This window comes from Ascaphus truei, chromosome 6 (genome assembly GCF_040206685.1).
Source record: "Ascaphus truei isolate aAscTru1 chromosome 6, aAscTru1.hap1, whole genome shotgun sequence".
In the NCBI taxonomy this organism is placed as follows: domain Eukaryota; kingdom Metazoa; phylum Chordata; class Amphibia; order Anura; family Ascaphidae; genus Ascaphus; species Ascaphus truei.
Window position 1 is genome coordinate 53,072,501 of NC_134488.1, and position 18,789 is coordinate 53,091,289.

The window sequence follows — 18,789 nt, forward strand, 5'->3', positions numbered from 1 at the left end:
TCCTTTCGCACCACAACCCCCTCCTCCTCCTTCCTCACCACCACCCCCTCCTCCTTCCTCACCACCCCCCCTCCTCCTTCCTCACCACCACCCCCTCCTCCTTCCTCACCACCACCCCCTCCTCCTTTCTCACCACCACTCCTCCTCTTTCCTCACAACCACACCCCTCCTTTCTCACCACAACCCCCTCCTCCTCCTTCCTCACCACCACCCCACTCCTCCTCCTTCCTCACCCCCACCCCACTCCTCCTTCCTCACCACCACCCCACTCCTCCTCCTTCCTCACCACCCCCTTCCACCTTCCTCACCACCACACCACTCCTTCCTCACCACCACACCCCTCCTTCCTCACCACCACACCCTCCTTTCGCACCACAACCCCCCCTCCTCCTTCCTCACCACCACCCCCTCCTCATTCCTCACCACCACCCCCTCCTCCTTCCTCACCACCACCCGCCCTCCTCCTTCCTAACCACCACCTCCCTCCTCCTTCCTAACCACCACCCCCCTTCCTCACCACCACCCTCCCTCTCCTGTCTCATCACACCTCCCCCTTCCACCTTCCTCACCACCACACACCCTCCTTCCTCACCACCACTCCTCCTCCTTCCTCACCACCACTCCTCCTCCTTCCTCACCACCACTCCTCCTCCTTTCTCACCACAACCCCCTCCTCCTCCTTCCTCACCACCACCCCACTCCTCCTTCCTCACCACCACTCCTCCTCCTTCCTCACCACCACACCCCTCCTTTCTCACCACAACCCCCTCCTCCTCCTTTCTCACCACAACCCCCTCCTCCTTCCTCACCACCACCCCCCCTCCTCCTTCCTCACCACCCCCCTCCTCCTTCCTCACCACCCCCCCTCCTCCTTCCTCACCACACCCCCTCCTTCCTCACCACCACCCACCCTCCTCCTTCCTAACCACCACCTCCCTCCTCCTTCCTAACCACCATTCCCCTCCTTCCTCACCACCACCCTCCCTCTCCTTTCTCATCACACCTCCTCCTTCCTCACCACCCTCCCTCCTTCCTCACCACCACCCTCCCTCTTCTCTCACCACACCTCCTCCTCCTTCCTCACCACCTCCCCCTTCCACCTTCCTCACCACCACTACCTCCCTCCTCCTTCCTCACCACCACCTCCCTCCTTCCTCAGCACCACCCTCCCTCTTCTCTCATCACTCCTCCTCCTTCCTCACCACCTCCCCTTCCACCTTCCTCACCACCACACCCCCTCATTCCTCACCACCACTCCTCCTCCTTCCTCACCACCCCCCCTCCTCCTTCCTCACCACCACCCCCTCCTCCTTCCTCACCACCCCCCCTCCTCCTTCCTCACCACCATCCTCCTCCTTCCTCACCACCACCCTCCCTCTCCTTTCTCATCACACCTCCTCCTCACCACCTCCCCTTCCACCTTCCTCACCTCCTCCTTCCTCACCATCACCCCTCCTCCTTCCTCACCCCCCCTCCTCTTTCCTCACCACCTCCCTCTTCCACCTTCCTCACCACCACCCCCTCCTTCCTCACCACCACTCCTCCTCGTTCCTCACCCGCCCCTCCTCCTTCCTCACCACCTCCCCCTTCTACCTTCCTCACCACCTCCCCCTTCTACCTTCCTCACCACCCCCCTCCTCCTTCCTCACCACCCCCCCTCCTCCTTCCTCACCACCACCCTCCCTCCTTCCTCACCACCCGCCTTCCTCCTTCCTCACCACCACCCCTCCTCCTTCCTCACCACCACCCCCTCCTCCTTCCTCACCACCCCCCCTCCACCTTCCTCACCACCCCCCCTCCACCTTCCTCACCACCCCCCCTCCACCTTCCTCACCACCACCCGCCCTCCTCCTTCCTCACCACCACCCCCCTCCTCCTTCCTAACCACCCCCCCTCCTCCTTCCTCACCACCACCCTCCCTCTTCTCTCACCACACCTCCTCCTCCTTCCTCACCATCACTCTCCCTCCTTCCTCACCACCTCCCCCTTCCACCTTCCTCACCACCACACCCCCTCCTCCCTCACCACAACCCCCTCCTCCTCCTTCCTCACCACCACACCCCTCCTTTCTCACCACAACCCCCTCCTCCTCCTTCCTCACCACCCCCCCACTCCTCCTCCTTCCTCACCAACCCCCCACTCCTCCTCCTTCCTCACCACCACCCCACTCCTCCTCCTTCCTCACCACCACCCCACTCCTCCTTCCTCACCACCACCCCCCCTTTCTCACCACAACCCCCTCCTCCTTCCTCACCACCCCCCACTCCTCCTCCTTCCTCACCACCACCACCCTCCTCCTTCACCACCACCTCTCCTCCTCCTTCCTCATCCTCTCCCCCTCCTGTTGTCTCACCTGTGGAGGTCCTCCTGACAGACTAAGAGCTTTCTTTGGAGGTAGCAGAAACACAGTGGAGCTCTTTTCTCCTCTGCCACATGTAAAGCTGGAAGGAAACGACATTTCCCAGCATGCATATGGGGGAGCAGCGCACGCCCCTTAATGACTTGGAGCCCTCCCATTGATCAGTCTTGTCCTTTGCTGGGTGGGGGGGATGACGCCGCGCGGGTCCGTTGCCCTGGCTACCAGACACTGCGGCTTGCGGGAGATGGCTCAGTTGCAGCTCGCGCTATCAGTTTTGCTTCACACACTTCTGGGTGGGTTGGCTACTGTGGACACCAGGTTGGGTAGGTGCCCAGGGCATCTCAGTACATTGGGGACCCTCTCACCGAGGTGTGGACTAAGTAGTAGGACAGTGGGATACGGTATGTGGGTAAGGCCGTGTAAGGCCTGAGTTATGTGTTACCATTTGCATGTCAGTAAACCTGTTATTATATACGCTGTGTGTATGTATTGCATTGGGTCCTGTGAAGGGGTTAACTGGCGCTGTCAGGATTCCTCACAGGTTGAGGCACTGTCACCGATCCAGGTACATCCCAGGCTCCTAGCAGCGGAGGTTCAGGCCTCCTGTGAGCAGCAGGTAAAGCACCACATACACTCAGTAGCCTCCACATCCCCCATACGGTGGGGGAAACAGCGCTACGATTATGATTGCATTTTTCAGATGGTTCTAATTGTCAGGCTTAATATATTGTTGCACAAAACCTGAGTACTTTGCTCCTGGGTTGGTTTTATTCTTACTTTTCAGTTTGTGACTCTCAAGCAGCTCCGTGTCCTAAGCGAGGGCGAGACCAGGCTCCCCTCTTACCTCCCTGGTGCTCCCTGGCTGCTCCCCTTCCAGCCGACGGGAGCAGGCATGACACGGTCTGGGGCGGGAGTGGGAGGCAGAAATTTGTGCAGTCTGGAGCTGCGTTTCAGTCCGGGGCTCCCACGTGGCTGGCGCCAAGGCAGCAAGTTGTGTGGGAGGGCTGATCTGGTAACATAGGTACCCGTGCTGGGGAGGAAGGGGAAGAGCGTGTTTCTTGAACGAGTCAATGAGGTGTGATTTGGTTCATATCTTTGGGTTTTGGCAAGGGATACAGATCGTATGGTCTGATATAATCCATAGGGATGGGTGGAGGGAGTGCATGTCCTACGGGCGGTTGAGTGTATGCGCGGAAAAGTGAATAGGGCAATGGGGAAGTTTGTAGTGCAGTGTGGGGGCTAGTGTAGTTTATTGCAGTCCAACGGGGTGCACTTGGTGGACATCGGTATGTATTTGTGTAATAATGCGTTGCAGGAAGGGTTGGAGAGGGTCCTTGCGGGTATGGCAGTACGGGTCTAGTTTAAGGGGGGTTAAATAGACCCGTTGGTGGTGGAAGTTGGGGGGTAAGGGCTTGTCCTTGCCATAGGGGCCCTGTGCTGGGTAAAGTGGCGAGTGGTCATTTAAACGTTACTCCCTGGAGCCCACTCGTGCTAATGGCCGGGTCATGTGGGCCCGGCATGAGGGTCATCGGTTCAAGGACCTTTGACCTTTCACCCGTTGAGCAAGCAGTCTGGCAGGGGGTGGATTTACCCAATTATGTAATGTCTAAATAAAAAGCACCGGCCTTTGTACCTCTGTCGTTATTTGTTTGTTGTTTTTACCTGTATGTGGGTCCTGGGTATTTGTGGGAGGGGAGATCTCTCGCAGTTTCCCTGGCCATGCTAATCTAATTCCAGCTTGTGTAGTCCCTATGGGGGTCATTTATCAGCGTCCCACAGCTTCAAAGCGGGGGCTAAAGCTGCACCGAATTTATCAAGAAATACTTTTAGGAGAAAAATGTGACTGGTTTCAATTGAAAATCAGGTGGAGTACTTTTACACAATTTTTTTGCCCTTGATTTGCAGCTAGGAGACTTTGATATGCCCCATAAAGTTTTGTTCCAGTATAAGGCTTTTGTCCATTTTTTTTTAAATTTTAAATGCCATGTTTATATTAAAGACTCAATATTACAGATCATACCTCTATTGAGGTAATTTCTCAAACTCCAGCTGCAAACTCTGGGCAAAACTAGTGCAAAAATAATGCACCAGATGTATCAAACAACATACGTTTTAATTGAAATCGAGTGAAGTTTCTTTTCCCCAATTCTGACATTGATATTATATGGAACTAAAGATGTGCGAAACTGTCCCAGCTGTTTTTGCAAAAGTTTTTAGAATGTCCTCATTTAGTGAGCTATTGCTAAGTTTACAAGACCAAAAAAAAAAAAGGTTAAATCAATTTGCGATGTTGCAGGAATTTCCCAACATTGAGAACCAGACCCGGCAGACTATTGCTGGCTAGAGAGCGATCAAGACATTGAAATAAGGGTTCTGCTGGCGAGAGAGAGACCCAGACCCCTGAAATAAGACTTTGTGGAGAGAGACAAAGTGCTTATTTTAATATGTACATAGGCTTATTTCCTAGGTACCTCGGGTGTGTTTACTCTGTTAAAACAGAGTTAATATATTGCACCCAGTAAAAAAAATAATACCACGTCTTATTAACGCAATTTTATGATGGAAATCATCAAGATTGCGTTAAGAATTGACAGAGTGCGATATTTTACCTGTAGTCAATGAACGCGACCTTACTATCGCATTAATAATATTTATACTATAGGGTTCTGTAATATGTATTATTACAGAATTCTATGATAGAAATGACATTAACACCCTATGATGCCTGTAGCTACCAATGTATACCATAGAAACAACTACACTGCCAACCCCCTTGGACACTTTAGGGGTTGCGTCGCAATGCTGTACTAGAAACTAAATCAGCCTCCTCTGGTCAACTACCCCTATCACCCCACCCCACCCTCCAACAAACCTAATCATTTGCAAAGTTAATATATCCATGGCAAATTAAAGGTAAAGCTATTTTCAATGTTCAAAATTAAAAAGCATTTCAAATGTTGGCCCTAAAGATCAACTTTAAACATGACAGGTGTCTTTTAACAAAGTCTTCTGGCAGCAAAAGTGGGGCAGAAAAACTGCAATAAATGTAATTTTTTTTTTAAAATGCAGGTTTCCTGCAGTAAAACTTTGCAATTTGTTGGCCCAGTTTTGCACAAATATCACAAAACAAGCAATATGAGTTTATGATTTGCCCACATAAGAATTAATAAATCAGATGAAGAGACCACTGCAGCCTTGAAAGCTTATGCATGATAAATGCTTGTACAATTGATACTGTATGTTGATCTATTAAAATAAATCACAACCTACAAGGTACAGTATCGTACTCTTTCTGCTACCAATACAATCACTAGCATCTTTTAAAAATTAAGCCAATATGTCATGTTAACTGGGAAATACTTGCAGAATTGGAGTGCAACACAACATAATTATTCAAGAGTTATTTCGTTTGTTATATTTATTTAAACATTTTCATTGTGTTAAAAATGGTTTGCTTTAATAAAATCTAAGTTATATCTTACTTACCAGCAGAAATTTCTTGAGCAAATGCAAAGGAGACCAGCAGTAATGGGAGCCCAACAGAAACCAGCTTAATAAAACGATCAATAGGTAGTTCCAATCGAAGACCTTTCTTGTTTGTAAAGTTATCTGGAAGCAACGCATCTGAAAGCATGTACTCTGCGACTTTGTTTGCAATAGACATATTCTTTTCAATAAAACCAAGGAACAACAAAATATATTTTTTAAATAGCACTAGAACAGGTCAATATATCGGTTTAATATGAGCTGTTACCCGTAGCTTCCTCAGTAGCAAGAACTATTGAAGTTGTCTTGTATGACTGTGACTAACACATCTGCCCCAGTGAAACAGCATGTAACTGGTTCATTGACAATTTAAATACTAAAGTGTTGTTTCGTTATTTTTAAAATCTTTCATACAGTAAAATTGAAGGATTCAATAAAATGGTGCATACAAGAATAGATCGAAATGGCCACATTTATTGATACCACACAATTTACAAACCACAATATTACTAATATGTTGTTTCCAGTAAAACCTAAATTGAAGACAGAATATTTGAGGTTCTATGCAGGTCTATAGTGTACTGGCATATTTATATGAGAAACACTGTAATTATAGGGTGGGATTGTCTCTGGTAGTTCTCTATAAATAGAGGAATGGTTTAATACTCCTTTTAATTATGCATGTGGACAGACATCATGCATCCATTTAAATGATTGCTCGTGGTAAAGGATTGTATGCTTGAGTAAGTTCCAAGTACGTTTTTTTAAATGATGTGGTGAAAACAAGTTAAAATTATCCACTGCAAAATATGTTTAACTGCAGGTTTCTATTTTTCCTAAATTACATTTTAAGATGTATGTTTAAATCGTGTATCAGTGAACATTACAGTATTGAGCTAATTTGAGCACACACATGTATTAAACATCACTCCATGATGCTCAACAAGTTTTTAATAAAGGTATGGCTTGGGAGGTTAAGGGCAGCATCTCTGCTCTAGCAGGACCCCCTGGGGTTAAGAAATATTCATACTCAATATATTGGCATTTTCAGGACATTAATGCAGCAATTCACCCTACTTTATTTTTTTGTTTTACAGAATGGTAACAAGGGGGGGGGGGGTCCCTGGAGCTGACCCACACTATTTTTTACCTCGAATGATCTCCCCCCTGATTCTTAAGATATTTACCTTATATGTGCCAGTATTTATCATACCTTTTGGGAAATCAATATGGTTGCCATGCAAACCTCATTTCCACTGACCTGTAGAAAGCTTCAAAGCATTATAGATTCCCATTGGATGACTGTCACGGGAGACCAGGCATTTACACCTTTTTGCCAGGATCATACATTGAGCAAAACAGGTAAAGTGAAATAAATGGTGATTTTTTTGCATAAATAGGCATACACACAATGATTCACAACCTACAGAGGAAAAGACACACTTACTTGGGAACTGGGGTTAAAAACTAGACTTTCCTAGCTGCTGTGCAATCTAAAACAGAGTTTTACCTTGACCGGGACTTGGCTCCAAACGTCCTGGAACTAAAATCGTCTTGAAATCCCAGCTACGATGTGATGGTGAAGGGGTAACCAGGCCATAAATAAAGGTATTATGCCCAGCTGGTTACCTTCTGAACCTTGTTTCAGGTTTTACATTGTCAGCTCTTCAACCTGTGTATTGTACCTGCAATGAATGTATTGTATGACAATAAAAAATTTGTATGTCTTTTGCCTTTCCCGGAGTGCTAACCAGTGGAGATTCTCAGGTTATGAGTTCAGGGTGGACTTTGCAGTAAAAGTGTTGTCAGATTGTGTCTATGTCTGCCCGAAAAGCAGAGCATTTGTTTTTTCTCCCAGCCAGATCGGCTCAGCCCAGCAGGGGATATCCTGCTGACTGGGGAAGCCATTGCCAAGCTGCATCTGGAAGGCGGTACTTCGATTGGCCCATTTGTATTTCACTCCAAAGCCCTTCAACTCTTTCCACCCTGCCCCCAACCCTGATTGGCCAATGTGGGCGAGACCTCTTGTCCTGATTGGTTCCTGAGCAGTATCCGCGCTGTGATTGGTTACCAGGCCATCTACCTTGATTTCCTATGGCAGCAGGGACTTTATGTTGGGGGAATCCGATCAGCGTTCCATAGCTCATTCTGATCCTGACTTGGAGGTCAACTAAGCGGTGTACTCTGAGGCTCTGCCAGAGACACCTGAAAATGAGGTTGGGAGCCTAACCAAGCAGGAAATTCAAACGTAATATTGTGTTACGGACAGTGTATTGTCAGAGAAGCAGAGAACAGGAATTTTAAACGGGAGATTTGAAAGTACTCTCCCACAAAGTGTACTAGAGCAGCGGTGCGCAATCTGTGGGGCGCGACCCCCAGGGGGGGGCGCGAGACTGCCGACGGGGGGCGCGGGGTTTACAGAGGCCCCGCGCGCTTCCCGAAGGCACTTAAATTAAGTGCCGGGGGAGCTGCAGGGCCTCTGTAAACCATACTTACCCGTGGCTCCGGCGGCTTCCTCCCGGCGTCGCCATGGCAACGCGGCGTCAAAATGACGCTGCGAGGTCATGTGACGTCACGTTGCTATGGCAACGTGACGTCATTACGCCGGAGCGCGGGTAAGTTGGGGTTGGGGGGGGCGCGGGAGCGAGGGGACAGCCGTCAGGGGGGCGCAGGGAAAAAAGTTTGCGCCCCCCTGTACTAGAGCGTTCTGGATGATCCCTACCATCAACGGAATATGGAAGCACACCCTGGGTGTTACGCCGATACACACACCGACAGAGCGAGGGACGTGTCCGGGTTGTGGTATTAGATGGTGCCAGGCCAGATGGGGAGTATTGTGTGAATACTTGCCGGTACCGTTTTTTCCAGAAGAATGGTCGTTGCCATTGCCGAGATCAGGGGTAGGAAAAGTACGGAAGGATCGAGGTGGGAGCCGTGGTTGAAGGGAGTCAGAAGGTACGTAAACAGGAACAATCCAAAGTCGAGAGCCAAAGGGGGAAGTCTGCCAAGCCACGTCAAAACCGAGAGAATCAAAGAACAAGCACTGTGAATCACCCATACAAAAACTATGACGAGCGAGGAAGCACAGAATTGAGAGGGTATATAAAGCTGGAACAGCCAACCAGGAGAGGTGCATGCCTGGAGGAGCCCAGGGAGCTTCAGTGCATTGGCTGCTGTTCCTAGAGCCCAGGTGACACTCAGCAAGAGCCAGATTGTAACCGTGCGGTGTTTGGGGGCGGAGCCTGAGCGGAGATAAGTTCAGGGGCTGTTGTGTGTGTGCTGTAAGTCCGACGTGCGCATGAGAGGAAGCAACGTGGGGTGCATGCGGAGCGACGATTCCGCACCGACGGCTGCGGTGTAGAGCATGGAGGAAGTACCTCGTGGAGCATCCTACCATGCCGAGGGGTAAGTGATGCAGCTGAAGGGGGTTTGCGTGGTTGTAGCGGAAGGGTCTGAGCAGTGTAAGGAGAGAGCCTTGAGCTCCGCCTGTGGCGCTGTGTGCTCACATTCCTAACACTGGGTAAGCATCTAGCACAATAGGATTCCCCCCATACAGTATGCCCCTCTTTTAGTGAGTATAGCTTTGATCAGTTTTTTTGGGTTGTGCTTGCTGGCTCTGGTTGGTTTTAAAACTCTTTATTGAACTGCTTTATCCTATTTGTGCCTTGATCCTGGTGTTAAGTTCTGGTCTTCCAAGACAGTTGTGGGTTCTAGTCCTGTTGAGTCTGATACCAGTACACTGCTCCAGTCATTAGGTTGGTGACTTAGAGTTTATAAGCTCTATGTAGTAGGTATGGAAAGCCTTTTAGGAAGTGTTGGATGGCACTCATTTAAATATACTTTGAATATCATTAGCATATCTCCCTGCTGGGTACCTCAGACGTGCTTCTTTTTCAGCAGACTCCATAATTTATTTTGAGGAAGGTTTGAGGGGCTATATACACAACTGGAGACACTACTAAATTGAATATCTCTTTCTCTCCCCCCTCTGTGACACTGATCTACGGCGCAATCTGAGTTAAAGTGTTAATGTAATTGTCCGCCGTAATAATAAAAAAATAAAAAATACATTGGACTTATAGTAAGATTTGTAAGCAAAATCAAAACTCCTGTCATTAAAACTCAAATCTTAATATATAAAATCGAATGGTTAGTGAGGTTAGTGCTATCTGCGGTGAATCTGATTGGTCCGTGGCCACCCGGACTCTCATTGGCCAAGAGGTACGCCCCACTGTGAGGTACGCCCCACTGTGACACACACACACCCTCCCATAGTCAGCCTCCCACACGACTCTCATTGGTCAAAAGGTACAGTGACATCACTGACACACACCTCCTTCACTCTCACACACTTGCAGTGACACCATACGGCCAGAACCTCTGAGGACTCCTTGGTAAATTGACATATCACACTGTCACCCCCACACTCACCCCTGTCTACACACACACACAATCACTGTCATCCCACAAGTCTGAGTCATGCTGTCACCTGAGTTGTCACCTGTCACCCGTGTACACACACACTCACACTGTCACCCCCACACTCACACTCAACCCTGTACACACACACAGTGTCATCCCACAACTCAGACTCACGCTGTCACCCCGTGTAACACACACACACACACACATCACACACATTCACACTCACCCCTGTCAAACAACAACTCACAATCATGTCACCCCTGTCTACACAGTCACTCACACTCACCTCTGTCATCCCACAACTCAGTAATGCTGTCACCCCTGTGTATACTGCTCTCTGTCATCACACAACTCAGTAATGCTGTCACCCCTGTGTATACACTGCTCTCACCACAGTGTACACACAGCTCTCTGTCAACACACAACTGAGTAATGCTGTCACCCCTGTATATACACTGCTCTCACCACAGTGTATACACTGCCATGGCCGCACATTACCTTAATTCTCCCTCCGCAACGGCCCGCACATTACCTTAATTGTCCCTCCGCAACGGCCCGCACACTCATGCTATGCCGTGGATTTTTGTAATTAAATTATCCCGATGGCCGCCACGCTTCTCCATCACCACACATGACCGTCACAAAACTGACGCCCATTAACTTAATTCTCCCTCCGCACGCACATTACCTTAAACACTCATGATACGGCGTGGCACTCCCTGTGCACATGGCCGTGCACAAAAAATATACCGCCACTCTCCGCAACTGCATGGCTTACAAGCACATGGCCGCCGCACACATTACACCGGCCGCCCGTCACTTTAAATACATTGCCGCCTCTCTGCACATGCCCTTCCCCCTCGGCCGGCCGGCCACCCGGCCACACACACACACACACCTCTCCCCGCTCCAAATCACCTCTCCCCGCTCCAAATCACCGCTCCCCCTCCCCAAATCACCGCTCCCCCTCCCCAGCGGCATCACCTATCCCCCTCCCCGCTGCAAATCACCTCTCCCCCTCCCCAGCGGCGCTCAAACTCACCTCTCCCCCTCCCCAGCGGCATCACCTCTCCCCCTCCCCAGCGGCGCTCAAACTCACCTCTCCCCCTCCCCAGCGGCATCACCTCTCACCCCTCCCTGCTCCAAATCACCTCGCTTCCCGCAGCTGCCACGCGGCGCCTAAAATGGCGGACCCCCTTCCTCCCTCGCGGCGCCGAGTCAGAAGATGGCGGCGCCCGGAAGTACAGGTAGGTGTCGCTCCCCCACCTCCGGCGCCAAACGGAACTGAGAAAGGGCGCATCAACTGAGACACGTGTGTGTGTGTGTGTGTGTGTGTGTGTGTGTGTGTGTCACTGTCCACTGCCCCCCCCTCCTGTCCACTGCCCCCCCCTCCTGTCCACTGCCCCCCCCTCCTGTCCACTGCCCCCCCTCCTGTCCACTGCCCCCCCCCTCCTGTCCACTGCCCCCCCCCTCCTGTCCACTGCCCCCCCCCTCCTGTCCACTGCCCCCCCCTCCTGTCCACTGCCCCCCCCCTCCTGTCCACCGCGCCCCCCCCTCCTGTCCACCGCGCCCCCCCCCTCCTGTCCACCGCCCCCCCCCTCCTGTCCACCGCCCCCCCCTCCTGTCCACCGCCCCCCCTCCTGTTCACCGCCCCCCCCTCCTGTCCACCGCCCCCCCCTCCTGTCCACCGCCCCCCCCCTCCTGTCCACCGCCCCCCCCTCCTGTCCACCGCCCCCCCCCTCCTGTCCACCGTCCCCCCCCTCCTGTCCACCGCCCCCCCCTCCTGTCCACCGCCCCCCCTCCTGTCCACCTCCCCCCCTCCTGTCCACCCCCCGTCCCTCCTGTCCATTACCCCCCCGTCCCTCCTGTCCACTGTCCGTCCCTCCTGTCCACTGTCCATCCCCCCCCCCCCTCCTGTCCACTGTCCCCCCATCCTGTCCACTGTCCCCCCCCTCCTGTCCACTGTCCGTCCCCCCCCTCCTGTCCACTGTTCGTCCCTCCCCTCTGGGGAACACAGAGGGAGAGAGAAGGGAGCGGGAAATTTTACTCACGGGCAACGCCAGGTCTCTCTCCCCCTCGCCGCTACAACTCACCTCTCTCCCTCCCCGCCGCCGCTCCAACTGGAACAGATGGCGGCGGCCGGAAGGACCCCCTTCCTCCCTCGCGGCGCCCAGTGAGAAGATGGCGGCGCACGGAAGTACAGGTAGGTGTCGCGTGTGTCACTTCCCCACCCCCCCACTTCACCCCCCCCTACCCACCCCCCCCTCCACTTCCCAGAGCACTCTCTCTACGGCTCAACATCCCCAAGGAGCAGGAGGAGGGCGGCAGGGACTTAATGCTGCTAGGTGAGGAAATGCAGGGGGAGGAATCCATGCCTTTGAGGTGCCCCCCCCCTGCCTTTGACGCCACCCTCCCCTCTCCCTTTGACGCCCCCCCCTCCCTTTGACGCCCCCCCCCTCCCTTTGACGCCCCCCCCCTGCCTTTGACGCCCCCCCCCCCTGCCTTTGACGCCCCCCCCTGCCTCCGGCCAACGCCGGGTATACACACACACCTCTCCTCCCCCCCATCACACTCACCTCCCTCTCCGGCGCTGACTCCCCTCCCCGCCCCCCTCCCCCTGCCTTTCACGCCCCCCCTCCCTGCCTCCGGCCAACGCCGGGTATACACACACACCTCCTACACCCCCATCACACTCACCTCCCTCCCCGCCGCTCATTCACCTCCCTGGCGCTGACCCACCTCCCCTCCCAGCCGCTGACCCACCTCCCCTCCCCGCCGCTGACTCACTTCCCCTCCCCTGACTCCCCTCCCTGGTGCTCCCCTCCCCGGCGCTCCACTCACATCACCTCCCCGGCGCTCCACTCACATCACCTCCAACACACTGACTGACACACACACACGCTGACTGACGCACACACGCACACTAACTGACGCGCTGCACACACACTGACTCAGACACACACACACTGACTGACACACACACACACACACTGACTGACACACACACACACACTGACTGACACACACACACACACTGACTGACACACACACACTGCTACACACACACTGGCTCACACACTCACACACACACTAACTGACGTGGCGCACACACACACACCACACTGACTGACACACACACTGACTGACACACACACTGACTGACACACACACCGACTGACACACACACCGACTGACACACACACCGACTGACACACACACCGACTGACGCACACACCGACTGACGCACACACACCGACTGGCGCACACACCCTCCCCTGACTCCCCTCCCTGGTGCTCCCCTCCCCGGCGCTCCACTCACATCACCTCCAACACACTGACTGACACACACACACGCTGACTGACGCACACACGCACACTAACTGACCGCGCTGCGACACACACACTGACTGACACACACACACACACACCGACTGACACACACACACCACACACACCCGACTCACACACACACACACACACACCGACTGACTAGCTGAGAGACCCGGCGTTGCCCGTGATGTAATGTTCCCGTTCCTCTCTCTCTCCTCCCCCTCTCTCTGTTTGTCCCCCATTCACATCAATCCAGTCACCCCCCCCTCCTTTACAGCTTCATGTAGCGTGTGGTGCGTCAGTCACTGTGTGTTTGCGCGCGCAGTCAGTGAGTCTGAGGAGCAGAAGAGGCAGAAACACAACACAACACAGACTGACTGACGCACACACAGTCAGTGTGTGCGTGTGTGTGTGCCTCAGTCAGTGTGTGCGTCAGTCAGGGTTTGTGGTGCGCGTCAGTCAGTGTGTGTGTGGTGCGCGTGCGGGCAGTCAGGTAGTGTGGGGGGTGTGGGTGGGGTGTGTGTGTGTGTGTCAGTCGGAGTGTGTGTGTGGTGTCAGTGGCGGTGTGTGTGTGTGTGGTCAGTCGGTGTGTGTGTTGTGTGTGTCAGTCGGTGTGTGTGTGTGTGTCAGTTGGTGTGTGTGTGTGTGTCAGTCGGTGTGTGTGTGTGGTGTGTGTGTGTGTGTCAGTCGGTGTGTGTGTGTGTGTGTGTCAGGGTTGGTGTGTGTGTGTGTGTGTGTCAGTCGGTGTGTGTGTGTGTGTGTCAGTCGTCGGTGGTGTGTGTGTGTGTGTGTCAGTCGGGGTGTGTGTGTGTGTCAGTCGGTGTGTGGGTTGTGTGTGTGTGTGAGTCGGTGTGTGTGTGTGTGTGTCAGTCGGTGGGGTGTGTGTGTGTGTGTGTGAGTCGGTGTGTGTGTGTGTGTGTCAGTCGGTGTGTGTGGTGTGTGTGTGTCAGTCAGTGTGTGTGCGCGCGTCAGTTAGTGTGCGTGTGTGCGTCAGTCAGCGTGTGTGTGTGTCAGTCAGTGTGTTGGAGGTGATGTGAGTGGAGCGCCGGGGAGGGGAGCACCAGGGAGGGGAGTCAGGGGAGGGTGTGTGCGCCAGTCGGTGTGGGTCAGTCGGTGTGTGCGTCAGTCGGTGTGTGTGTCAGTCGGTGTGTGTGTCAGTCGGTGTGTGTGTCAGGTCGGTGTGTGTGTCAGTCAGTGTGTGTGTCATGTGTCAGTCAGTGTGTGTGTCAGTCAGTGTGTGTGTGTGGTCGCGCACAGTCAGTTAGTGTGGTGTGTGTGTGAGCCAGTGTGTGTGGTGAGCCAGTGTTGTGGGTGTGTCAGTCAGTGTGTGTGTGTGTCAGTCAGGTGTGTGTGTGTGTGTGTGTCAGTCAGTGTGTGTGTGTGTGTCAGTCAGTGTGTGTGTGTCAGTCAGTGTGTGTGCTGGCGGCGTCAGTTAGTGTGCGTGTGTGCGTCAGTCAGCGTGTGTGTGTGTCAGTCAGTGTGTTGGAGGTGATTGAGTGGAGCGCCGGGGAGGGGAGCACCAGGGAGGGGAGTCAGGGGAGGGGAAGTGAGTCAGCGGCGGGGAGGGGAGGTGGGTCAGCGGCCTGGGAGGGGAGGTGGGTCAGCGCCAGGGAGGTGAATGAGCGGCGGGGAGGGAGGTGAGTGTGATGGGGGTGTAGGAGGGTGTGTGTGTATACCCGGCGTTGGCCGGAGGCAGGGAGGGGGGGCGTGAAAGGCAGGGGGAGGGGGGCGGGGAGGGGAGTCAGCGCCGGAGAGGGAGGTGAGTGTGATGGGGGGGAGGAGAGGTGTGTGTGTATACCCGGCGTTGGCCGGAGGCAGGGGGGGGGCGTCAAAAGGCAGGGGGGGGGGGGGGCGTCAAAGGCAGGGGGGGGCGTCAAAGGGAGGGGGGGGCGTCAAAGGGAGGGGGGGGGGCGTCAAAGGGAGAGGGGAGGGTGGCGTCAAAGGCAGGGGGGGGGGGCACCTCAAAGGCATGGATTCCTCCCCCTGCATTTCCTCACCTAGCAGCATTAAGTCCCTGCCGCCCTCCTCCTGCTCCTTGGGGATGTTGAGCCGTAGAGAGAGTGCTCTGGGAAGCTGGAGGGGGGGGTGGGTAGGGGGGGGGTGAAGTGGGGGGGTGGGGAAGTGACACACGCGACACCTACCTGTACTTCCGTGCGCCGCCATCTTCTCACTGGGCGCCGCGAGGGAGGAAGGGGGTCCTTCCGGCCGCCGCCATCTGTTCCAGTTGGAGCGGCGGCGGGGAGGGAGAGAGGTGAGTTGTAGCGGCGAGGGGGAGAGAGACCTGGCGTTGCCCGTGAGTAAAATTTCCCGCTCCCTTCTCTCTCCCTCCGTGTTCCCCAGAGGGGAGGGACGAACAGTGGACAGGAGGGGGGGGGACGGACAGTGGACAGGAGGGGGGGACAGTGGACAGGAGGGGGGGGGGGGATGGACAGTGGACAGGAGGGACGGACAGTGGACAGGAGGGACGGGGGGGTAATGGACAGGAGGGACGGGGGTGGACAGGAGGGGGGGAGGTGGACAGGAGGGGGGGCGGTGGACAGGAGGGGGGGGCGGTGGAGAGGGACAGGAGGGCGGTGGACAGGAGGGGGGGGCGGTGGACAGGAGGGGGGGGGGGCGGTGGACAGGAGGGGGGGGCAGTGGACAGGAGGGGGGGGGGGATGGACAGTGGACAGGAGGGACGGACAGTGGACAGGAGGGACGGGGGGGTAATGGACAGGAGGGACGGGGGGGTGGACAGGAGGGGGGGAGGTGGACAGGAGGGGGGGCGGTGGACAGGAGGGGGGGGGCGGTGGACAGGAGGGGGGGGGACGGTGGACAGGAGGGGGGGGGCGGTGGACAGGAGGGGGGGGGCGGTGGACAGGAGGGGGGGGGCGGTGGACAGGAGGGGGGGGGCGGTGGACAGGAGGGGGGGGGCGAGTGAACAGGAGGGGGGGGCGGTGGACAGGAGGGGGGGGCGGTGGACAGGAGGGGGGGGGGCGGTGGACAGGAGGGGGGGGGCGCGGTGGACAGTGGAGGGGGGGCCGGGTGGACAGGAGGGGGGGGCGGTGGACAGGAGGGGGGGGGCAAGTGGACAGGAGGGGGGGGCAGTGGACAGGAGGGGGGGGGGGCAGTGGACAGGAGGGGTGGGGGGCAGTGGACAGGAGGGGGGGGGGCAGTGGACAGGAGGGGGGGGGGCAGTGGGACAGGAGGGGGGGGCAGTGGACAGGAGGGGGGGGCAGTGGACAGGAGGGGGGGGGCAGTGGACAGGAGGGGGGGCAGTGGACAAGAGGGGGGGCAGTGGACAGTGACACACACACACACACACACACACACACACACACACACACACACACACACACACACACACACACACACGTGTCTCAGTTGATGCGCCCTTTCTCAGTTCCGTTTGGCGCCGGAGGTGGGGGAGCGACACCTACCTGTACTTCCGGGCGCCGCCATCTTCTGACTCGGCGCCGCGAGGGAGGAAGGGGGTCCCGCCATTTTAGGCGCCGCGTGGCAGCTGCGGGAAGCGAGGTGATTTGGAGCAGGGAGGGGTGAGAGGTGATGCCGCTGGGGAGGGGGGAGAGGTGAGTTTGAGCGCCGCTGGGGAGGGGGGAGAGGTGATTGCCGCTGGGGATGGGGGAGAGGTGAGTTTGAGCGCCGCTGGGGAGGGGGAGAGGTGATTTGCAGCGGGGAGGGGGATAGGTGATGCCGCTGGGGAGGGGGAGCGGTGATTTGGGGAGGGGGAGCGGTGATTTGGAGCGGGGGAGAGGTGATTTGGAGCGGGGAGAGGTGTGTGTGTGTGTGTGGCCGGGTGGCCGGCCGGCCGAGGGGGGAAGGGCATGTGCAGAGAGGCGGCAATGTATTTAAAGTGACGGGCGGCCGGTGTAATGTGTGCGGCGGCCATGTGCTTGTAAGCCATGCAGTTGCGGAGAGTGGCGGTATATTTTTTGTGCACGGCCATGTGCACAGGGAGTGCCACGCCGTATCATGAGTGTTTAAGGTAATGTGCGTGCGGAGGGAGAATTAAGTTAATGGGCGTCAGTTTTGTGACGGTCATGTGTGGTGATGGAGAAGCGTGGCGGCCATCGGGATAATTTAATTACAAAAATCCACGGCATAGCATGAGTGTGCGGGCCGTTGCGGAGGGACAATTAAGGTAATGTGCGGGCCGTTGCGGAGGGAGAATTAAGGTAATGTGCGGCCATGGCAGTGTTATACACTGTGGTGAGAGCAGTGTATATACAGGGGTGACAGCATTACTCAGTTGTGTGTTGACAGAGAGCTGTGTGTACACTGTGGTTGAGAGCAGTGTATACACAGGGGTGACAGCATTACTGAGTTGTGTGATGACAGAGAGCAGTATACACAGGGGTGACAGCATTACTGAGTTTGTGGGATGACAGAGGTGAGTGTGAGTGACTGTGTAGACAGGGGTGACATGATTGTGAGTTGTTGTTTGACAGGGGTGAGTGTGAATGTGTGTGATGTGTGTGTGTGTGTGTTTACACGGGGTGACAGCGTGAGTCTGAGTTGTGGGGATTGACACTGTGTGTGTGTACAGGGTTGAGTGTGAGTGTGGGGGTGACAGTGTGAGTGTGTGTGTACACGGGTGACAGGTGACAACTCAGGTGACAGCATGACTCAGACTTGTGGGATGACAGTGATTGTGTGTGTGTGTAGACAGGGGTGAGTGTGGGGGTGACAGTGTGATATGTCAATTTACCAAGGAGTCCTCAGAGGTTCTGGCCGTATGGTGTCACTGCAAGTGTGTGAGAGTGAAGGAGGTGTGTGTCAGTGATGTCACTGTACCTTTTGACCAATGAGAGTCGTGTGGGAGGCTGACTATGGGAGGGTGTGTGTGTGTCACAGTGGGGCGTACCTCACAGTGGGGCGTACCTCTTGGCCAATGAGAGTCCGGGTGGCCACGGACCAATCAGATTCACCGCAGATAGCACTAACCTCACTAACCATTCGATTTTATATATTAAGACAAGAGATGCAATTAAATAGATACAAATATATTTGTTACATAGATTTGACTGAAAAAAAGTTTTTGTTTGTTGAAAACAAATTCCAATTTATTATAGGATCAATTGAAGAAATACATTTTCAGATTAAACAAAATATACACGTTTTCATAATGTTTGTTTTGCCTTTTTGATTCACGTTGTATTAGATATTGATAAACTAGCGAAAATATAATA

The 18,789-nt window shown here is 54.6% G+C and overlaps 2 protein-coding genes across 2 annotated transcripts in view; both read right to left on the reverse strand.

Moving 5' to 3' along the window:
• PANX3 (pannexin 3) overlaps positions 1-6,617 on the reverse strand; it is a 32,549-nt gene extending 25,932 nt beyond the window's left edge. The window contains exon 1 of the mRNA XM_075603159.1: positions 5,846-6,617. Within this exon, the coding sequence (XP_075459274.1) occupies positions 5,846-6,023 (178 nt within the window). The 5' untranslated portion in view covers positions 6,024-6,617. The remainder of the gene's footprint in view (positions 1-5,845) is intronic.
• Positions 1-18,789, reverse strand: part of RPL27A (ribosomal protein L27a) — a 240,408-nt gene that overhangs the window by 61,412 nt on the left and 160,207 nt on the right. The gene's annotated exons all lie outside the window — the stretch shown is intronic.